The 23,783-nt window shown below is 40.9% G+C and overlaps 2 protein-coding genes across 6 annotated transcripts in view; one reads left to right on the forward strand and one right to left on the reverse strand.

The window, feature by feature from the left end:
• On the reverse strand, positions 1-7,536 carry C10H12orf29 (chromosome 10 C12orf29 homolog). Its single transcript, XM_033162396.1, has 7 exons — positions 7,410-7,536; positions 5,858-5,975; positions 5,134-5,229; positions 2,193-2,309; positions 1,445-1,642; positions 803-972; positions 1-195 (listed from the first exon to the last, which is right to left on the reverse strand). The coding sequence occupies exons 1-7, from the start codon at positions 7,497-7,499 to the stop codon at positions 7-9; spliced, it is 978 nt and encodes a 325-aa protein (XP_033018287.1). The 5' UTR covers positions 7,500-7,536; the 3' UTR covers positions 1-6.
• Positions 6,323-23,783, forward strand: part of C10H12orf50 (chromosome 10 C12orf50 homolog) — a 22,984-nt gene continuing 5,523 nt past the window's right edge. For 2 of the 5 annotated variants that reach the window (XM_033162391.1, XM_033162395.1), the window contains exons 1-9: positions 6,323-6,409; positions 10,856-10,932; positions 13,200-13,319; positions 14,431-14,554; positions 18,361-18,519; positions 19,078-19,155; positions 19,248-19,361; positions 22,252-22,362; positions 22,495-22,602. In XM_033162391.1, the coding sequence (XP_033018282.1) occupies positions 10,861-10,932; positions 13,200-13,319; positions 14,431-14,554; positions 18,361-18,519; positions 19,078-19,155; positions 19,248-19,361; positions 22,252-22,362; positions 22,495-22,602 (886 nt within the window). In that variant the 5' untranslated portion in view covers positions 6,323-6,409; positions 10,856-10,860. Of the gene's footprint in view, positions 6,410-10,855; positions 11,023-11,075; positions 11,283-13,199; positions 13,320-14,430; positions 14,555-18,360; positions 18,520-19,077; positions 19,156-19,247; positions 19,362-22,251; positions 22,363-22,494; positions 22,603-23,783 lie in introns of those variants that run through there. The other 3 variants (XM_033162394.1, XM_033162393.1, XM_033162392.1) reach the window with 3 other exon arrangements.

Genomic DNA, 23,783 nt, shown 5'->3' on the forward strand with positions numbered 1-23,783 from the left:
ATCTGGTCACAGATTACTTACAATATCTCTGAGACTATTGAATCTTTGTCCCTCCAACTTTGAAAAATAATGGAAAAGTGTCTTTGGCTCAAAATTATAGTCGTATTTGGCACCACTAAAGGTGATAACAACTGGCTGAGAAATCAAATGAGGGTCCGCAATTGGCCAGCACAAGCCAAGATGATGCCGATGGAGCTATGAAGAAAAGAAAAACAATTACATTACTAACTACACAAAGTACCAGATCAGAGACTGAAACAACTGCACGGACACATTTTAAATCTCAATCACTGAGACATATTCTTAAAGATTGAAGCCTTCATCCTTTCCCACTTGTGTTTGAAACAGCTACTCCATTCTTCTCTCTATTACATTACATTACAAGCATAAAATAGAAGATACAAATTGCACCAAATCAAAACTGACATCTGGAAATGACTCTGGAGGCTTTATTTTAGAAGAAAGCCATGAGAATGAAAAATTAACAGCCAAATAGATTGAATGAGCAAACACCAAGATACTATACGCATTCACTTGTGTCTATTTGCATGTTCTATGCAACTTTTTCTGTAAGGATTGGTATGTTGAAATGCATTCATGTATAATGTGAAAGTGCTTCTAGGGAATTAAATATTCTAGATAACATAATTGGGTGTTTTTTTTACTAAGCTTTCAACTGTAGCTAAAAATCCTTTTCTCAATTTTTAAAAAATAAACAGCATGTTGAGGCTACTGAACTAAAGGCCTTTCATTCGTAGATAAAATCAAGATGTTGGTTATTCAATAAATCTTTCAGAATTACCTTAATTAAGTTTCCATCAGCACAATGCCATACAATTCCTTCAATTTTCCCTTCTTTGCTTCCATCAAACCAAGACAATATGTCATCATGATTCAGTGGAGGGGCATTTTTTATTTGAAATGTTCCATGTGGTACGAGAAAGTGGATAGGATGTTTCTTGTCTCCTAAGCCTATTTAAAAGATTATTAAACAAATACAATCAACTCTTTTACTGTATTACAGAAGTTCCCAAGTCCCACCTTTATTTCCTGATTGTCAACGATGCTCCCTTAGCCAACTCTATTGGGATTTTGTTTTTATAGCTTCACGCTACTTGTAGACATTTTCCAAATATTTTGTTTCTAGAGTCTGAGCAATTCAGCTAAAGACAGACAGGAACCCTTCTGTTTGCTGCAGCTCAGCCGACCACTGCCCTAGGCTTTATCAACATATTGCTTTTATTTGTTATTTGTTTAATTGCCAACACTTCAAGCAAGCTGCATCTTAATATGTTGGTTTGCCAAAGGTTTTGCTGTGTATTGTAATTCTTAAAAGATTGTGTTTGCAATTATGGTGCACAGTGTTTATTACCAGTGCCTGATATAAAGCTCTCAGAAAAATATCTTATTGATGGATGGATGGATGGATACAAGATATGCTTACCATATGGATTTGCATTAATGCTCGTTCCAATAAGCTCCAGAGTTTGTTCTGAGAGATCTGATAAGGGCACTAGACTAATTTCCAGAAGACCAGGTTCCTCAGTGTGATTCTTCAGAATGAGCGCTAGTTCAAATTCATAGTCAACAACAGAGGTATGCCAACAATATTGTTTGCTGTTTTGCTCCACTGGCACCCAGCCTGTAAAAACAAAACAGTATTTTCCCCCTATTTAGGTTGGCTCAGTTGTTTATAAAAATATTACAGGTGATATGCACATTAATATTACTCATATGAAAAACCAATGGTTAATCACACACTGAGGTGTTGCATATATCCAAATTTATTTTGCTCACTTGGGAACACCTCCAACAATTCTGTCTCTATATTGCACTTCATTGTGATCTGCAGAATCCATGTTATTCAGATCAGCCCTGTCATGATATTTCAGCCTTAGTCCCTCAATAATATAGTGAAGGCAAACAAGATATATAAAGTTCCCTGAACAAGAAATAAGCTATACAAGGTCTAATTCACCATGCAAGTATGACTTTTTGACATGGTAATTCCCAACTTGCTTGTTTAAAATATTTATGGGCCACCCTAGAACAAATTTATCTGGGTGGCTTGTTTTTTTGGTTATAATAGTTGGATGAGTAAATTAATAAATTATTACATAAAGTATTCAAGTTCTCTAAATGACTAAAGTTTGGAACAGATTTTTTTCTGGTGTTAAGCTACGTTTTTCTACCTGGAATATGCCCATTTTCATCAGGAAAAGGTTTTCCATTGCAGTACTCTATTTCCTTTGTTGGAATCCAGCATTCAGGGACAGGCTTGAAGTCATCTTCAATATTCCAAGTAAATCCTGGAAGCAAGAATATGAAATACACTTGTTATCTATCTTCTGAAGAAGTATTAACACAATTCATCCTAAGACAAACAAAACTGGCAATAGCAATTGATGACATGGATTTTATAAATTTAAGTAGTATGGACTGCTCTGTTAAGAGAATTATCAAGGTTATTAAAATGCTGATTCTGCATTTGTATGTTTAATTACTTCTCTTATACCCCACCCATCTGACTGGCTTACTCCAATCACTCTGGATGACTTCCAACAAAAATGCAGGAAAAACAGCAGCAGCAACAACATCAAACATTAAAAGCTTCCCCAAACAGGGCTGCCTTCAGATGTCTATGAAAAATTATAGTTGTTTAACTCTTTGACATCTGGCAGGAGGGCACTGTACACGGCAGGTGTGACTACCGAAAAGACCACCTGTGTGGTTGCTTGTTGAAGGCCCTCAGAACTGACCTCCATGTCCGGGCTGAATGATGCTCCTTCAGGTATACAGAGCTGAAGTCTTGCAGGGCTTTAAATGTCAACACCAACACTTTCAATTCTGCTTGGAAACGTACTAGGAGCTAATGTAGATCCTTTAGGACCGGCGTTATGTGGTCCCGGCGGCCGCTCCCAGTCACCAGTCTAGCTGTCGCATTCTGGATTAATTGTAGTTTCCAATTAAAGGCAGCCCCACACAGTTAGAAGCATTTACTTTTTGAACCTTCCTACATTCCTCCTAAAAATGTTGATATTCCAGTCAACAAGAAGAAAGGAGCACGTGCACATGGTGACAAATCAACAGAGACTTGAGGAAATGGAACAACACCAACTTCACCCTCTCAGACAAAATAGCCATAATCAAAATGATCAACCCCCCCCCAACTAATCAATTTATTCCAAACCCTCCAAATCTAGATTCCCCCAGCCCAACTCCAGAAGTGGCAGGAAAAAACCACACTTGTTTATTTTCTCATACAAAAAGCCAAGAATAAGCCCCAAATACCTGTGCCTCCCCACCTCAGAAGGAGGACGGGGAATCCCCAACATAGAATCATATTACATCGCCAACCAAGTACACCACATAATCCAGTATATTCTAGAACACAAGACAAAACAATGGGTCCACTTGGAGAGAGAAATCACCGAAAGCATCCCCACAACAGCCTACCCACTTCTCCAAAACAAACTAAAGAAAATTCCCACAACACTGAACAGTCCATGCTTAAAGCATGGAATGGAAAAGTAGGTAAATATCCCCATCCCCACTAAACCCCCCTGGCCTATCACCCACTATTCCAACACGCATCACAAAACCTCCAGATAAAAACCAGGCTAGCCAAAGGCCTACCCTACATGGTCTAAAAGACTTCTACAGTGGTACCTCGGGTTACAGACGCTTCAGGTTACAGACTCCGCTAACCCAGAATTAGTACCTTGGATTAAGAACTTTGCTTCAGGATGAGAACAGAAATTGCGTGGCGGCGGCAGCAGGAGGCCCAATTAGTTAAAGTGGTGCTTCAGGTTAAGAACAGTTTCAGGTTAAGAACAGACCTCCAGAACGAATTAAGTTCTTAACCAGAAGTACCACTGTACAACAACGGCAAACCCATACCAACACAAGAAATACAGGACAAACTAGGGGACACCCAAATATGTTGGCTAACTCATCATCAACTACCTGACTTCTTAAACAATCCAAAAGTAGAGTCAGCAGCCACTAGGCCCTTGACCACCTTCAAAAACCTTCTCCTGACAGCAGAGGGACACAGTAAAGGGATGGTATCCACAATATATAAAATACTGCTCCAAAATTCCACAACCCCCTTGATGCAATCAAAGAACAATGGGAGCATGACATAGGCTATGAAATAAACCCCACACAATGGTCTAGAATCTGGTCTAAAACCTCCCTTTAAGTCCTTATCAGCCAAAAGAAGGGAACTCACTCTGAAACTCATCTACAGGTGGTACTTAACACCACGGAAACTGGCACAGATATGCCCAGAAACCTCACCAAGATGTTGGAGGCTGCACCTCCACAGGTACATACCTCCAGATGTGGTGGGAATGCCTTAAAATCCAACCCTTCTGGACAGCAGTTCTACAAGAGATAAGCAAAATAACTAAACAGGTATTAGAACTCACCCCAAAATTGGCCCTACTGAACATCTTCCAATATCATAATGACCACTCACATTATATAGAGCTTATAACCCACCTACTCTCAGCAGCCAGAAGCCTCACAGTCAAACACTGGAGGGAATTTTCAGGAGTAAACATGAACCAATGGTATCAAATTGTATGGGAAACGGCCTTGCTAGAAAAGCTAACCAATAAACTGAAACTGACACAGGGACAAATGTAAGAGGACGCCTTCACCCCAGTATGGCTCCCCTTTATCAGCCCAACAAGACAACGACAAGACTGACAGCATATGTATCAATTTGGTTTACCTGACCCAACAAGCCACCCCCCCCCACAAATGCAAACAAACCCCAACTGCAGCCAACCACAGTCAACCAGCCAGACCCTGCCCCCCAATACATCTCACTACCAAGGAAATGTAATAAATGAATAGAAAGAAAACCTACCCAGTTGACGATGACACAAAACCCCACGCGTACACTATACAAAATAATATAAGCCTCACCACCCCACTCCTCCTCTTCGCCCTCTTCTTCCCCAACCTTATACTGTACTCAACACTAATGTCTTACAACAAATGTAACTGATTTGTAAGAAAGACTGTACAGCCAAAAGAGTTAAGGCATGTACTTTTGTAAACCAATAAAATATTTAAAATAAACAAATCAGCTCTTGGTTACCAGAAAAAATAGCCACCAACCTTTTGAGTCACCTGCTGAGTGCACAAAACGTTTAAACCTTTTCTCAGCTTGCTTGTTCGGTTTTCTATCCAACCGGGCCCAAAGGTATGGCTGCCCTATAGTGAACAAAATGGCATCAAAATTGATCATGGAGTTCCTTACAACAAACAAACAAAAATCTAGACAACTCCTTTCAACGAGTACTAAATATTGCTTTTAACTCTGGCATGGAGCAGCTGCTCGTATAAGCTCTTACAACAATCTTGGAAGTAAACCCACAAAAGTTACGAATCTACACAAATTTCTGCTGGCCTGCTAGAGGGATAGTAGCCCCGTGCTTCTACGCTGGCCTAGAGAAAGGAAACTTACAAAAGCATCTAAAGAAAGCATGGGGCCCAGATGCCTGCAAGTGAGAGTCATGTGCAGGGGGGAGAAGAGAACAGACAGTCCCTTTTGCCAATCAATATGTGGTGAGACTAAGCCAGTTGTCCAAGGTCTGGCTTGCCCAAGGTGGCTACAGTGACATCAGGCTATCACTGTTCTTATCAGTGATGAGAGTGTGGGTTGATCTACTCATCTCCATCACCCTGGGCTGTCCTACCTACCCTTCAGCCTCTGACCATCGATAGGAGCCCAACATTTCCCTTAGCCATGAATTCAGTATGGATAAAGCTCATATTTTGAATTATGTACAGCCTATTTTCACTATAAAAAGGACTACTTAACAGAGTTCTTTCACATTACCTTTGTGCGTAGTTATGTAGCAGCAAGTTCCATCCACCTTTTCAGTTGGGATCGCACTGTATATATCTGCATCTAATGCCTTTGGATTAATAGTTTCGGTGGCCAGCACTTTAAAAGGCTAAGGAGAAAATAGGTGTCAAAGTATTTTGGAAGTATAACTTTTTTCAAGGCAGGAATTAGCTCCCCCACCCCTGCCCACAAGCCCAGCAACCTTCATTCTTAATAGGATTGATTCCACGACACTGTACAGCCATCATTTCTATGTTGTAAACTGCCCTATAATCTTTGGATGAAGAGCAGCATATAAATTTCGTAAGTAGTGGATATCAATATCAATTCACAGGATGAAACGTAGACTCTTGTTTCCTATTGAATTTCAAAGTCATTTTGAGAGGGTTCTCCATTTTGAAGGAATCAAGTCTAGGGTTACAGAATCTTAAAAGCTACTATATCCATGGCAACAACGATTCCATGCATCATTTATCATGGGAACAACAGTTGCTCTCAAGGCTTCAGTTTGAAATTAGAAGCCGCATCACCAACAAAATAATGGTACGTAGCTATGTTTATTACTTTGAAATCATAGGTATAATCTCATTAAAAGATGGCTACACTATGAAAATCCAACTTGTAATGTAACCTTTTCTTCCATCAAACTTAAGCATAGAAAGAATGAGATGTATTCTGATGGTTTGCGGTTACTGCTGCTTCTTAGCATCTGAATACAGAAAAGTTATTCAGGAACTCGCTCAGTGCATTATAATGGTTCAGACTGAATGCGAAAATATACCCAAGAGTGGAAAGCGGGGAGGGATCTTCACCTTCACAAGTATTCAGCCCACTCCAGCTACTGATGCCACTTGGGTAGTTCAATGTAAATGACAAACAGAGCGCTTACTCTAGCAGCAGATGCAAAAATAAAACAAGATACACCTGTTGCGTTAAATGGCTCACATATTCCAAGGGAGGGGTGGTGGTGTTGATGTTGTGTGCAGGCCTAGAAATACTGTATGGGATTTCTGAAAGAGGAGATGCAAAGGTGGCTTGGGGGGGGGGCGCTAAGCCGAGCTAAGTCTCGGCCCAAAAATTATGTCCAAGTAACTAATGACCCACCCTAGCAAGGGCCACGAAGCAGAGAATGGTGCCCCAAAACGTCCTCAAATCATTCAGGGCCATTTCCCTCCTGCCGACATTCCTACAAGGAAAGGTGGAGGCAGGTAAAGTGCCCTTGCATGCAAAGCACAGGCTGAAAGGTCTTTATATTATTTATTATTATTTATTATTATTATTATTATTATTATTATTATTATTATTATTATTATTATTATTATTATTATTATTATTTCTCGCCTCACGTGGGATGCAAACACGAGGCGATGCGATCAAGAAGGCAGTCGGGGAAGAAGCGCCTTCCTTTCCCAGCTGCCGACCCTCCAACCCGCGGCGTCCCCGCGCTGGCTGCTTCTTCCCCGCCGCGGGCTGCCTCCTCCAGCCGCTCCGCCGGCTTTCCCTCGGCGGGCCCGGGGCTCGCTCTGCCTTCCCCGCCGCATACCTGGCGCTCCCTCTTGGCCGAAGGCTCCTCCTTCACCTGGGTCACGAACAGGCAGGCCACTTTCTGCTGCACCGAGCCCAGGCGGCTCATGGTCCCTCCAGCGCCAACCTCCGGCCTCGGAGCAGGCAGCGGCCGGTCTGCCGGCCCGCGCGCGACGCCGGCGATAAGCAGCAGCAGGCCTAGAGGCTGAAAGGGGTGCCGGGAAATGTAGTCCGGGAGGGAAGCTGAGGGACCTTTTTATCTCGCGTGACGTCAGCACAGAGGGGCTGGTCGGGCTGCTCGCTCGTCCCTAATAAAGAGAGCGCAGCTTTTCCATATGCCAGACTTGGAAGAGTTAGAAATGATTATGCTTAGAAATAAGACAGTACGTCTCCCCCTAGCGGGGAAAAGTATAAGCAAAGTCACCTGCATGGCTTTTCAGTCAACAGCAACCACACAGGTGCTCCCTGTTGATGGCCAACTTTTCCCACTTTGTTTGTTAGTATTTATACGCCGCCTTTCACCCCCGACGGGACTCAAAGGCGGCTGGCAGCGAAAAAGAGGAACCGCTAAAAAGGGAAAAAAAGAAGCGATTAAGCGTTGATAGAATTAAAGCTGAACACACATATATACTTTAAAAATGGATTTGGACAACTCCAGCAGTGCGTTCAGATAGACAGAGGACTGTCCTTGAACCATGTTTCAAATGGAGCGCCGTCCTTTCTAAAGGAGGACACTGGCAACACACACACGTTTTAGATATTTATATATTGCTTAATTACCAAAGTGGTGTGTGGTTATCGAGGAAGGAAATACCATTTAAAATATACATCTCTGGTGTTTATACCATTTTACAGGCTAAATCCATGCGCTCACTGGATGTTTATCCCTACAGCTGCTGCTTGGTAATGTAGTTATATCTAAACGGGCAATTTAGTTCATTTTCTATAGCATGTGTCCAGCGGCTAGCTTCCATAACTCTGAAAAAGTTTCTCTGTTGCATAGAAGAGTCTTCAGGTGATTTCCCTTTGTGTGGGGAAATGATGGCTAGTCTTTAAAATCTGAATGTAAGGGCTGTAGAGAAATGTATGTTCACAAGTTACTAAATATTCTATTAGATATGCAGCCTGCTCAACAGAAGTGTTTTGCTTCTTTATTATTATACTATGAGCTGTCATAAAAATAAGTGTGCCCTTTCTCCGTGTCAAGCATTAGACTGAATTAGACCAATGTTACTAAAGCACTTTTGGCTTTAATTACATACAAATTAAGTGGGAGGAAGCCCACTGAAAACAATGGAACTTCCTTCTGACTATGGAATTCTAGGGTTTCAGTGTTATTGTGATACTAGCCACATATATGAATATATTTTAAAATAACACCAAATCAGCTTGTTTCTTCATTCAGGTGACTTATTCATGGTTTCATTTATGGAAGAAACACCAGTTGCCACTGAACTACAGGAGCCATTAGGGCAGTGTTTTTCAACCTTTTTTGGGCAAAGGCACACTTGTTTCATGAAAAAAATCACGAGGCACACCACCATTAGAAAATGTTAAAAAAATTAACTCTGTGCCTATATTGACTATATATAAAGTAATTTCCCCACGGCACACCAGGCAACATCTCGCGGCACACTAGTGTGCCACGGAACAGTGGTTGAAAAACACTGCATTAGGGTAAAGATGTTTTATAAGGTTGCATACGCAGTCTGAATAGCTGTAGCTGGTACTGTTCTATGCTTTCCCAAACTTTAATAGCAAGAGGTTCAGGACCAGCCTTTTACATTAACCTTTTCTCAATGTTTCTTCTTCTTCTAATGTTCTGCTTATTTAAAACTTATTTCTAAACTTATTGTGTGTTCTTTGGTGTGACTAGCTCAGTTTTTAAGGCAGAAAACAAGTCCTGTATAAAATGTAAACTATGTTTATTAAACATGTACACTTGTCTCCAACACCAGTTATCACAAAAAAATCACAAAATATTAATTGTAAATATAACTAAATGTATAGTAACAATATTTTTTTACAAGGATTAAAACAACCATTCAAAGTGTTGGTGCTAACCTTTAAAGCCTTAAACGGCCTCAGTGCAGTATACCTGAAGGAGCATCTCCACCCTCATCGTTCTACCCGGGGACTGAGGTCCAGCGCCGAGGGCCTTCTGGTGGTTCCCTCACTGCGAGAAGCCAAGTTACAGGGAACCAGGCAGAGGGCCTTCTTGGTGGTGGCACCCGCCCTGTGGAACACCCTCCCACCAGATGTCAAAGAGAACAACAACTACCAGACTTCTGGAAGACATCTGAAGGCAGCCCTGTTTAGAGAAGCTTTTAATGTTTGATGGATTACTGTATTTTAATATTTTGCTGAAAGCTGCCCAGAGTGGCTGGGGAAGCCCAGCCAGATGGGGGGGGGTATAAATAATAAATTATTATTATTATTATTCAATTTGAAATCAGCTCCCTTAAAAAGACTAAAAGCCTTTCATAGATAAAGCCAGGCTCAAGGCAGCTTACAACTTGAAAAGATTTGCATAATTACAAACATAACAATAGCAGTAATAAACAATAACCAAAATGCATTGAAAGGTGCACAGCAAAATTGAACAGTTTGCATATAAAATCATAATAAAATCTAAAAATAAAAAATACACCACTCTCCCAGGTCAGGTGGGAAAAGGCTAACAAGGTCTTCCAGGACATTAATCCAATCTAGATATTGCAAAGCATAGTTCACAAAAGCTGCATCATCAAAGGAGATCGCAACTGGTGTACCGGGTGAAGCTAGAAGGAGTTACTCCTGATCACAACCACCACCTGATAGTCTAGGAATAAGGCCAGATGCAGAAGTCATAGAATGCAAACTTGTTCTTTCAGGAGGGGTGAGACCCTATACTGAGTAGACCATTCATTCCACAATCCAGAGTCCTGCTAACCACCTTAATCCATATCTTTCCTAGATTATTGGCCTTCATCCAGCATGTTACTGATTTTGTGTCATGATTCAGGGATTCCACTGGTTCACTAATATTTAAGGAAAAGCAGAGATGTAACTGAGTGTTAACTGTGTACTAATGACACTGAACTCCAAATCCTCCAATAATCTTGTCATTTAATGACAAACAGAACTCTGTGGGACTGGAGAAGATAATTTAAAGGAGGCAAAACAGGAATCTCTCCCTCCAGAAATGTACAGAATCACTCCCAGGTAACTTCAGTTTGCAGGGTAGATATGCCAGTCAGCAGCAATCAATGATCAAAATATATTTAAAAACCAAGGCTTTGGCAGGCAGGCAATTATTGAAGAGGGCAGGAGCTGATGTCTTCACTTGCTTTCACTCCCATCCTTGTGCTTCTTCTCTTAATTATATAAGTTACAGGTGTTCTTCTCTTAATTGAATTCTACTGACTTGGTATGAGATGAAAAGGCTACACAAAAATCACTGTTTCCTTCCTCTTCTAAACATAGGAGCAATGAAAATAAGCGAGCACTCCCAGTTTGAGGGGTCGCATGGTGGCCTTTGTGATGATGTCATAAGAACCAAGGTAACAATGAGAGAAATTCTGGAAGTTTGAATTTGCGCACTGTCTAGCAACCACTCTCAATCTGTGAGCACTTCAACAAACCTGGAGAAGGTACCGTCTGTTTTACAATTAGTATAAGTAACCCTTTGAATAAAACTATCAACTGGAGGTCTCCCTTTAAGAGGAAATAGAATTTAGATCCCGAATACAGCTGTATTCAGAACAAAAGGGAATGTTCTTTCCTTACACGTTGATAGTTCTTACATTTGCATTGAGACCTTTCTAAAGGCAGTGGAGTAGAAGCACAAGAGGTGGCAATGGCAGAAGTTGGGGATGACTGCTATTTCTATTTTCATTCAACCTGTATAAAGGTAAATACTGCACAATTTATAATGGCTTGCATCTATTGTGTTGTTATGTGCTCTCCACTTTTCCAAGTAGTGAGGTGTTTCAGGGATGGTGCTGAAGGGTTCAGAGCGCAATTCTGTGTGTTTTTGTGTGGAATTAAGCTCCATTCAGCAGAGTCTAACCCCAGGTACGTGTAGAAAACTGGAGTCTTGTTCCCTCTGAATAAGAAAGAGCACTGGAGACTTTAGTTGTCTTTGTAATAGAATGATGATGATGATGATGATGATTGCATAGCAAAAGCAAACATACATTCCCACAATGGGCAGAAGAGGCCCTAGAGAGCACAAATACTTCATTCTGTTTAATTCCACCTTGAAATTCTCAGATATCAGTTGATCTACCTCTTTGTGTTTCTACCATTTAAAAAACTGCAGATTACTTTTGCTGTTTCTCTCCCCTTGTCCTCGGCGGAAGGAATGTTCACTTGTCTTTTCCATTGAAACCCACAATAATTATGGAAAATGCAAACTACTTTTTGCTGCTCCTCCGCTCTCCCCATTCAGCAGAAGTGCTCACCTTCTCCAAGTTCCAATGGGCATCCCATTTAGAAGACTAAAGAGGGCCTGCAGCCTTCCTCTAATGACTTTTCTTCCATTACAAATATGGCATTAAAAAGTGGTTATGATCACAAGTCTTCCCCTGTAGGAGATAACTGAACAGATTAACAAAAAACCCACAACATACAAGGCTATGTGTAGTTGGCTATTTATCTGTTATGAAGATCTTTTCCCATTAGCAATGAATGAGTTGTGTGACTAAGTATACAGTATATAGATATATATCTTCCCAAGTTGAACCATCAATGTCCCTCAAAACAAAACAATATTTACAATTAGCTAATAATCCTTTCAGGCTCCTACCATTCTATTTCCACATCACTTGCAAACACTAGCGAGAAATTCCTTCAGTTACAGACATTCCCTACACCTCACCAGTTTTCAAATATCAATGCTCTCCACTGGCATGGTCATCTCAATATGCTACACCTACAAAGCCCTTTAAATGTGTTAAATGTGCTTTCACACTGGTTTCTGGCCCATACTGTCCGTGCATAATTTCTACAGGTGAAACTTGAAAAATTAGAATATCGTGGAAAAGTCCATTTATGTAAGCAATTGTTTTCATTAGCTACTGGAGTTTAATATATGAGATAGACTCATGCCATGCAAAGCGAGATACGTCAAGCCTTTGTTTGTTATAATTGTGATGATTATGGCGTCCAGCTGATGAAAACCCCAAAGTTGAAATTGTTAATTTGGGGTTCTCATCAGCTGTACGCCATAATCATCACAATTATAACAAATAAAGGCTTGACATATCTTGCTTTGCATGTCATGAGTCTATCTCATATATTAGTTTCACCTTTTAAGTTGAATTACTGAAAGAAATGAACCTTTCCACGATATTCAATTTTTTTGAGTTTCACATGTAGATTCAAATTGTTGATCTGTAGCTTGCAGTAAGTCTTTGTCCTAAGGCAGGGGTGGAAGTTGATCTTTCTGGTGGTCTGGATCATTATCTCCTACACACACACACACACACACACACACACACACCCCAGGAGGCTTGCCACATCTGATGTATCTCTTAGTGCCAGGTGAAAAGTGCTTTTCATTTGTTCAGGCCTTCTAGCATGTCACATAATCGGATATAATCCAATCTTATTTGATATTTTATTAGTTCAGCTTGGTTTTTATTGCGCTGCTGCCTTTCTGCCAGTTCTGCTGTTCCCTGACTAGAATTTTATTGTATTTTTAATTGTTTGTTTGTAATCCACGCTAGAGTTTTTTTTGAAACTGAAGGGCAGCCTAAAGAACACTTTAAAGAAATGCTGCCTGGCCGAATTTTCCAACCTCTCTCTCTCTCTCTCCTCTATTCAGGGATCAAAGTGCCGATTCCGTCACTGTGAAAAAGCCATTGGCAGTGACACCGTGTGCTCATTATGGAGAGAGGGGAGATGTTCCCATCAACTTTGCAAATTTAGACATATGGAAATACAGGTAGAAACGGCAAGCGCTTTGAAGTGTTCTCTTGTGAAGAGATCTATTATAAGCATTTACGGGCTGTCTCTCACCTCTGCTGCTGCAGATGTGACATCTTAAGTTTCACAGTTAAGATGCATGATGTTCCTGTGACGCCCAGATATCAGCTTTGGAAATAGTCAAACATCATTTTATCACCTAAAGATAGAACTGGTTCACACCTTCTACCCCACTTGAAAAGCTGAACGAATTCACTGGATTTTAAGGATCCCTTCATCTGCACTTTATTTCAGCTTTATGCTCCCATAACGCTCTTCTTTGCACTGCGAGAATATAATGTTTTTATACTGCAGTGAGTATAGAGGAGAAAAATGAGCTCCCTTTAGTCAAATCTTGAGTCATCTTAAATTTAGTGGCAACATGTTTTTTGTGCTTCAAGTCGATTAAAAGGAAGCTGGGCAGGGGAACATCCTCCTCTCTCTGATACCACATATGGGTTGGAACCCAAGGAAATGGGCAGAAGGGAAATATTTATTTCACTTTATTGTTTATTTATTAGATGTATGTTCCACTGTTCATCAAAAGGTCTCAGGGTGGTCCACAAGACAAAGCCACTAGCAGTGCTCTGCAAAAGTGGAAGAGCTCAATAATACTATGTTATTATAGTAATAACAAAAATAAATACTATGTTATTATAGTAATAATACTATGTTATTATACTATGCAAATGTTCAAGTGCTCATACTCTACACAAGTAGAACAATAAGTCTGGATTGAGGTTTACTTTCTTCACACAACTCCTGTGATTGGAAGCGTACCTTTAGATTCAACAGAAAATTTGTAATGTATAAAGAACCAGCAGCCTGATTCTCTTTTGATAGCTGATTGGGGTAGGGAAATCAGCCAAACATTTTCAATAAGATCACATTCTCACACATCTTTTATTGATGTTTCTGCAAGTTTCCGTTGCAAAATATAAGGGACAGAGCCTTCTTTGACTTCTCAGCAATTTCTCAGCCATTGCTCTTCACTGTCTAGTTTTATGGATTCCAGTGTTCCAGCCATGACCCGCTTTAGTGTTTTGTAATCATTAAATATGGAACCACCATTTTTTTTCTTTTTTCCATAGCAAAAATACAACAGCATTTCATGTTTCTGGGAGACACAGCCATTGGGTTGTGTGAGAATCAGTTGTGTCTTCCATCACCGGAAACCTCGTAACATAAATGGACTTTTTTTGCCACCTAGTAATGGTGAGTACAAACGGTTCCCCCCCCCCATATTCTGAAAACTGAAATATAAATGTTCTAGAGTCTAGTCTTAAAATATTAAGGACATCATTGTAGAAGGACACTGTCTTTTACACACTGAAATACTCTGGGCTGTTGCCTAACTGATTAGAATGAGGCCAGTGTTTTCAAGATTAACATTCTTGAAGGAGGCAGTGGTAAAACCTTCCCTGGATTCGGAATACAGTACCTAACTAACTACCGGACAGTTGCTAATCTCCCTTTCCTGAGCAAGGTTCTGGAGTGAGTGGTGGCAGACCAGATCCAGGCACTTTTGGAAATAATTTTCTGGATCTATTTCAGTTGGGGTTTAGGTCCGGTTTTGGTGGAGAAACTGCTTTGGTCGCCCTATATGATGACCTCTGTCGAGAGAGAGACAAGGGAAACATATCCCTGTTAATTCTTCTCGACCTCTCAGTGGCTTTTGATACCATTGACCATGTATCCTTCTGGAGCAGCTGTCTGGACTAGAGATGGGTGGCACCACTTTGCCGTGGTTCCAGTCCTACTTGGATGGTCGTTCCCAGAGGGTGTTGCTTGGGGAAATGTTTTTCAGCCCCGTGGAACCTTCAATGGGAGATAGGTGGGAGATCGCCTGCTCTTGGTAGGGTTACACTTCTCTGAAGGAGCAGGTTTGTAGCTTGGGGTTACTCCTGGATCCTTTGCTGACACTCAAGGCTCAGGTGGCCTCAGTGGCCCAGTGTGTCTTCCATCAGCTTCAGCTAATAGCCCAGCTATCTGGACAGGGATAGCCTAACTATTGTTGTCTATGCTCTGGTAACCTCAAGGTTAGATGACTGCAATGTGTTATACATAGGGCTGCCTCTGAAGACAGTTTGGAAACTTCCATTCATGTAGAATTCAGCAGCCAGGGTGCTCACCAGAGCAAGATGGTTTGAGCACATTACACCGATCCTGGTCCGATTGCACTGGCTACCAATTAGTTTCCAGGCCTAATTCAGAGTGCTGGTTTTGACCTATAAAGCCTTAAACAGTTCAGGACTGCAATACCTCAAGGACCACCTCTTCCCATATGAACCTACCCACTCCCTGAGATCATCTTCTGAGGCCCTTCTTCATTTGCCTCCTCCTCGAGAGGTCCAGAGGGTGGCAACACAAGAATGGGCCTTCTCTGCAGTGTTTTTTCCCCCCCAGAGGGGTGTGGGATTCGGTTGTTTTTATTTTGATTATGTATGTTGTGGTTTTATATTTTGATTTTATTCTGTGAACCGCCCTGAATCCTCTGGGTATTGGGTGGTATATAAATTCAGTAAATAATAATAAAGGTGGCATTGGAAAACTAGAAAGTATGCTTTGAGGTCAAGACTAATACATAATTATTAATTACCACGGAACCAGTCCATATGTAAGACTAGCATCCTTTTCTAATGAAACTAGAAGCATGCCTCTGGAACGTATGATCCCTAAATTCCCGTCTCTTAAAATACTGTTCAGCACATTAAGATTTACCAGGATTCCTCTTAATACTTAATAATAATTGATGCACTGAATGATATTCTAGACATGTAGAATGTCTAGAATTCAAGACAAATGGGGAAACATATTAATGGCCCATCCATATGGATAAGAACAGGGCAGACAGCAGGCTGAGTGGACCCTCAGCATGTCACCAATGCCACCACCAAACATGGACTTGAGTTGCTGCCCCCCCATGCCATCCCTCTGTCATTACTGCCCTGCCTTGCCATCCCCACCGTAATACAGGTGCTGGACCTGACAACCAGATACTGCATTAAGGGGGAGAAACCATGGTGACCACCAGGGGCCAATTGGAGCCAAGCAACCCCTCTGCTTCCAGCCAGCCCATTACAGCAACACCACAGATAATCCTGGGAGGAGGGGGAGAAGTGGCTGGCAGTTGTGGTGCTGCCAGGGTCTGTATCTGTGCTACTGAGGAATTCAAGTGCAATATTTTACATACTGCATAACTTCAGGATCTTATATATATATATGTGTGTGTGTGTGTGTGTGTGTGTGTGTGTGTGTGTGTGTGTGTGTGTAAGTGTACATATTCCATCGAAGAATGAACGTTGCATTTTATATTCAAACACAAGAATATGGTTCCAATTTAATATCTTTGTATATGGAAGAACACATGTGGAAAACATTGTATTATAATGAGCAGGGGTGGGGTGGGGAGAATCAGCTTGGATATTGCAGGAAAGATCCACAGATTGAATTCTGTCGTGTATCTTTCTTGCAAAATGCATGTGCATTTCAATTCCACTCTTGATGGATTCCACATGCATTTCCTGCTGAGAAGAAATATATTTTCTTCGAACTAACTCTGATTGGAGAGGAGACGGGTGGAATAAAAGCCCCCCCCCCAAGCTATGATAATGGCAGAGGGCATAGAATTGTTTATACCAGGCTTTCCCAACCTTGGGTCTCCAGCTTTTTTTGGACTATGACTCCCATCATCCATAGCTATCAGGGATGATGGGAATTGTAGTCCAAAAAACAGCTGGAGACCCAAGTTTTGGAAACCCTGCTGTAGATTTACAGGGCTAGCAAAGGAAATGATTAACATGAGTGTGATGGCACCATTGTTGTATTCATTTGAAGGCACACTCTTAAGCCCAGGCCCACCTCATATCAACATAGGTAAGTTGATATGGCCAGCTGTGAGATTATGGGTTTGTACCTGCTGTGTTGCAAAGGCTGCATATTTGTATTTGAGGTTTCAGTTGTGATATATGCTGTCACTGGTGTTTTGATGGTACTAGGGTCTTATGTTGTACTCTGCTCTGGGATCATGAATGGTGAAGGGTGGTCTTGAAATCGAAATAAAAAATGAATATCTAATCAGAAGTAGGGAGCCCTACTGAATTTGATTGGGCTTGTTCCCAAGTCAGTGTGCATAGGGTTGCAACCTTAATCAATCAATTAATTAATAGGCTGCAATCCTCTGTAAATGGCATTTCCATGTGCTGCTCTGGTTCGCCAGTGTTGGTAACTTTCCAGGGAGACCAGAGCAACTGGCATGCCCCCCCCCCCAGTTGGCTCACTCATCACCGGCCGAAGACTGCTGGTCGAGTTCCGATCCCTGCAGCAGCAGAAATCAGGGGCCTAGTCTCCAGAAAGCTAGGCACCCCTTCAGATTCCATTTCACAGCAGAAGTGGCACAACAGAGGCTGATATGAACGTTTTAACAAGCATTTTATTAAACAAACAGCAGGACAAAGAGATGAACACATTCAGTCTCTTCCATGTCCTGAGGTAAAAGAGAAAGAGCTAACGTCTACATAGATGTTTCCAGAAGCACACTGAGCTTACATAGACATGTAACAAGCACCAGCCACATGTCTACTCTTAAGGTGGAATGGAATATTACAATAGCCAGAAGCGGCTTAGTCATGCTGGCCACTTGACCTGGAAGCTGTACGCCAGCTCCCTTGGCCAGTAAAGCGAGATGAGCACTGCAACCCCAGAGTCGTCTGCGACTGGACCTAACGGTCAGGGGTACCTTTACCTTTAATCATCTGCACGCTTGCATAGGAGTGAACTCCTCAGAACAGAATAGTGGGCATATGAAGCAATGCTTTGTGTAGGATTCATACAATTAATCAACTATAATTTAGTTAGTTAGTTAGTTGATGGCCCAAGTTGTAAAATGTATCTGCTGCACTTCTACATATGTGTCTAAGAACAAAACCAAACCACTGTCTTGGCTTTTATGAGTGAGTTAAGTATGATGATTCAAAGTTTTACTCAAAGTTTTATACTGAAATTTAAGTTCCTTCCTATAGATTCTACATTGCAAAGGGAAGTTCAGGAAGGGATTTTACCTCCTGCCCAAAATCAAGATTCCACAAAAGGTCAAGAAAACACATTAAGACCTATCCATCCTCCACTGATTATTACCATCAATCTTGAGGACGACGACGAAGAAGAACAGGAGGAGAAATGTAAATACTTTGCCAGACATTTCTTGTACGATGTTTCTAGCAATTTGAATCTACCTAGAAAAAGTTTAAAAAATAGGATCTCATATAACATTATATTATAGAGGAGTTTTTTTAAAGCATTTTTGTGATAACTAATATATTTTAAAGCTCTCATCCCAAGCTTTGTGACTTCAATCTTTTAACAATACAAATAAAAAATGTTTTAGACTTTACCTACCCATATATATCCTGAAGTAGTAGTTGCATAAATGAGCAACCCTCTTTGATAATAGAAGTTGGCCTATTGTGTTTAATATTATTCCTAAAATAAATTACAGCTGAATTGAGGATTCAAACTTTTATTAATAAAAAATAGAATGTTAAGCAATAATATTATTTTATTCAGAATATTAAAAAAAATCTTCAGAATACAGCCCAGTTGAAGAACCCCATCAGTAAAAATATATATTGCAATTTGTACTATGAATGCAATGGCAGTTAAGTTTTGCTTTACATGGTACAGGAAGATATCTGGCAAGGTCTTTGCTTAGTAGGCTCTTTGAAATATGTTTCCTACAGATGCATCTTATTTGCTGTCTAAAACACCAGAAGACATAGAAGAAGAAAAGGCAATAAAGGAAATGTGTTATAAATCTGGTAAGAATGTGATTTCTGATTCTTTTATCTCACTTTCCAGCTGATATCACTCTGGTAACTGCCCCCATTTTCTCTTCCTTGGGGTGAAACAGGAGAATACTACAGAATTCAGACTTCTCAGGAAAACCACTTAACAAAAAACATACCTTTGGTGCTGGAGAACGAGCTCTTGAAAACCATGGAAACTGGCAGAGATTTACAAGAAGGCAAGGACCTGAGCAATGTAACTTTTATTTTATTTTTAATGTAAGAGAACAAGCCTTGCTGAAGCAGAGAGAGCATGGGTTCTGCAAGGGCAACTCCTGTCTTACTATCTCATTAGATACAGGTAGGTAGCCGTGTTGGTCTGCCATAGTCAAAACAAATTAAAAAATTAAAAAAATTCCTTCCAGTAGCACCTTAGAGACCAACTAAGTGTTCTTGGTATGAGCTTTCGTGTGCATGCACACTGATATCTGAAGAAGTGTGCATGCACACGAAAGCTCATACCAAGAACAAACTTAGTTGGTTTCTAAGGTGCTACTGGAAGGAATTTTTTTAATTTTTTATTTTGTTTTAACTTATTAGAGTTCTCTGAGAGTGTCAGTGAACATATAGCTAGCACTGATCTGGTTTACATATAGTGTATTTGGACTTTCAAAAGGTTTTGATAAGGCACCTCACCAAAGCCTCCTGAGGAAGCTTGGCAGTCATGGAATAAGAGGAGAGGTCCTCTAGTGGATTGGAAATTGGTTTAGTAGTAGGAAGCAGACAGTAGGAATAAATAGACAGTTCTCCCAAAGAGGGACTGTAGGAAGTGGTGTGCCCCAAGAAATCCTGTGGATGGCACCCAGCTTTTTCACCCTTTTTCAAGAGGCAATTCATGCTGAACTGGTGTTGGAGCCAGCTGGAAGTGAGCCAGTAAACTGAGTTGAATCCAGATAAGACAGAGGTTCTATGTGTCCTGAGTTTTCAGGTCCAGTAGGTGTGCTGAAGTCTTGTTCTTGTTATTTTAAAAAATAAGATGCTAATATAAGTGGCTCATTGATATTGTCTTAAAGTTATTTGAAGCTGTTTGATTAATGTGAGGGTAAACTATCAGAATCTGCTACTATAATTTCAAAATCAACTGAATTAAGTAAAGCAAGTAAGCAAACAAACTCTGAACATTGATACAAATGCCCCCAAGAGGTGTCCATCTACTTTCGTTGTTACTATTTTTACTGTACTTATTCCAATTTAATGGACTGTTTTTATTGAGTTGTAAACCATCCTGGAATGTTTTCAACAAAACAAATAAATAAAAACAATACTGGTCATGTAAAGGAAATTAACAAAGTGAGAAAAATGTGTATTTTTATATGATTTCTTTTTATTAGATAGAGATGGGAGCCAGTGTGGTGTAGTGGTTAAGAGCGGTAGACTCGTTATCTGGGGAACCGGGTTCGCGTCTCCACTCCTCCACATGCAGCTGCTGGGTGACCTTGGGCCAGTCACACTTCTCTGAAGTCTCTCAGCCCCACTCACCTCACAGAGTGTTTGTTGTGGGGGAGGAAGAGAAAGGAGAATGTTAGCCGCTTTGAGACTCCTTCGGGTAGTGAAAAGCGGGATATCAAATCCAAACTCTTCTTCTTCATTGTTCACTGTAAATGGGCAAATTATTCTGCCATTAGTGACCCCAGGTTTTCCCCCCAGTAGGTTTTTTTTAAAGGAGCAGTCAGGAAAATCTCACGTAATCCATGTTTAAAATAAGAGAACTCAGGAATAATAATATTTAGGAAGTGCTGATGTGAAACAGTGATTTGGACAAAAAAGAAGAAATCATTAAATTGGCCCAGTCAATTTAAGGAGAAAATGTTTAGTGGAAGGCTCAGTTTAGTTTCAGTGATTTATTTTGCTGATTCATCAGTATGTTGACTTCAGAGTGGACCCCACTGAATGTAAAGAGGCTCCACACTGTGACTTCATATTTTGAACAAGCCTTTAATAACTGTAAACCTAAAAAGCCTGCTTCAGTCACTATCCTTTCTTTGGAAAGGTGTTTAGCAGTGACTCTCTCAAAAAAGCTACTTGAGGAATAATCCGTTTTGATTTGTAAAACTGTGTTTTTCTGTCAACTGCTGTGTGTTATCTGTTGCCACATTTGCATGGGATAGATGTCTGTAAACACATCTGCAGACTACTTGGGGAATAAGAAAATACAGTGGTACCTCTGGTTACGAACGCTTCAGGTTACGAGCTCAGCTAACCCGGAAGTAGCTGCTCCAGGTTGCAAACTTTGCACCAGGATGCGAACGGAAATTGTGTGCCGGAGGCCCCATTAGCTAAAGGATAAGAGCGGTTTCAGCTTAAGAATGGACCTCCGGAATGAATTAAGTTCGTAACCAGAGGCACCACTGTAGTGATTTAGTGACTTCACACAGGGAGGGCAGGGAGACCAAGAAGGAGGGATCTAAGTGTGGTGGCACAGTAAACTTTGGCTTCTAAGGAACTGGAAGAGAGAGATTTGTTACCATGCGTTTCTCTAAACATGTCCACAGATGTGCAGTGGAAGATGTGCTTCTAAGGAAGGGAAGAGAAGGGATGAATCTGCAGAAAAGGAGAAATGGTCTTGTAGCACACACATACTCAGAAAATATGAATAGGAACACCTTGGTCACCATAGATGACTAGGAATTCCATGTAGGCGATTGAATGGGTTGCTGGAAGGTGAGATGGATTGCCCTGCTCATCTTCCACCAACCCATATGCTAGAAGATCTTTAAAATAAAATAGCTTGTTCATATGCCTGTATTTCCATGCTAGCCCAGCATAGAAATGCAGTCTGGGTTGTTGTTGTTTTTAATGTGCAGGCTGATAACTTTGGTGTCTCATTTACTAGCCTTATTTATCTTTCAAGTGCTCAAGACACTTTACAAATACCATCTCAGCAATCCCTTACAATACTCTTATTAGATTCTTATAATATTATGGCCCTCATTTTGTAGATGGGAAAGCTGAAGTTAACAGAATAGCAGTTTGACTAATGCTATGGTAATACCTATGCCATGCCATGGACATTTCCCACTAATAAAATAAGTTTAGTAAGTTCAATGATTCTGTCTCTTGTCCTTTTAGGTGATGGTGTTGCAGTTCCATCAAAGTTTAATATTGCAGAAAGGCAAACGGAGATAACGGCATCATTAGATTGTAGCTCTAGATCTGATCTTAATGCCTTTGAAAATGGAGGTAATTACTTCAAATATTCATTGACTATTTAAATTCTTATGATTTACATGACAATCAAATGACAATGGAAACTAAAATACAAATACTAGTTCTGTGATTTATTTGTTGTTGTTGTTTTGTCTCTCTTTGTAGGAGGTGATTGCTATTTGCCACAAAGAAATATATTTGTTGCAGGGATACAAAGCAAAGCATTCAATGGAGAAAAAGAATTTGCCATGCTGAAGTGTTCGAACATTAAAGGTATTCAGAGCTCATGTATCATCTTTTTTTTTGGGGGGGGGGGAATTGGGAAGATATATATTTCTTCCTTTCTGCAGTTTGAAAATGCATCTGCACAAGCTGCCTGTGTGATTTTTCTATAATTTGTGCCAGGGAATTCAACTGTACTGGTGGTTAATTTCATTTTCTTATCAGAGTTAACACTCGGTTCATTCCCCACCCCACCTCCAGCTACAGCTCATTCTGTCTATTCTCTTTGGTGCCAACACAAGCTTGTTACGGAGTTTGGCTTTGGCAGGATCATCCAATTAATTACTGTGATCATTTTTACTGTGTCCTATGATGCTGTGAACCATTGCAACTTCCCAAGAGTCTAAAATTGGACCGTGCTGAGAAGTATTAGATAGTGGGCTCAGTTTCATGACACATTTAAATGTGTGAAATAATCAGCTGGACTTTTCGCATAATGCCAATTATCACAGCCACCAAAGATGCTTCTGTGTTAACCTGGATATAGCCTTGTTTGACAGCATGATACTCCCTCAAATTCAGACATTCTGTAGGTGGGGGAAGCTCTGGGGGGTTCTTTTATGGGTGGAGGGAGGTGGCTAGGCAAGATCAGGGGATCCCCTTTATTGAGCAGTCCCACATTTTCATTGGTGTTGCCCATTCACTTGCCCTGTCCCTCCCTGCCCAATGTTCACCAATGCCCAGTGTGTGTGTGTGTGTGTGTGTGTGTGTACTAGGTAAGCAGAGACTGCCATCCCTTCTTATTATGCCAGTCACTTCTCACTCACTTGGACGCAACAGGTAAAAACTGGCAACAATACCAAATGGTTGCAGCAGCAGAATCAGGGCACCAGTGATGCATTACCTGGTAGGGCAGGAGCTTCAGCAGATACCCTGTGGTGCCCACCTCTGATGCCCCTGGCTGCCATCGAAAGAGCACCATAAACTATCTATTATTGACCTCCACGACAGGCATCTAGTTGCATACAATGTCAACCACCTCATTTTAATACATGCAATTATTCTTTGTGTCCCCTCTCTGTATGCGTGGACAGCTCCTTTCAGCTGTGTCAGTCCAGCTGCCTCCCATAATAATGCACTGGGATGGTGGTGGGGAAAATCTATATTGTGTTGCATCTGTGCACTGGTTTACATAGATTGAGTAGCAGGTAAATGAGGGAACAGCTCAGGTG

This window comes from Lacerta agilis, chromosome 10, assembly GCF_009819535.1.
Source record: "Lacerta agilis isolate rLacAgi1 chromosome 10, rLacAgi1.pri, whole genome shotgun sequence".
Taxonomy (NCBI): domain Eukaryota; kingdom Metazoa; phylum Chordata; class Lepidosauria; order Squamata; family Lacertidae; genus Lacerta; species Lacerta agilis.

Coding starts and splice junctions, on each gene's coding strand:
- C10H12orf29 (XM_033162396.1), bottom strand. CDS start 7,499: ATGAGCCGCCTGGGCTCGGTGCAGCAGAAAGTGGCCTGCCTGTTCGTG. Junction 5,976..7,409: donor CGGCCAAGAGGGAGCGCCAG/GTATGCGGCGGG, acceptor TTTTCTCCTTAG/CCTTTTAAAGTGCTGGCCAC. Junction 2,310..5,133: donor CTCAGCAGGTGACTCAAAAG/GTTGGTGGCTAT, acceptor TCTTGCTTCCAG/GATTTACTTGGAATATTGAA.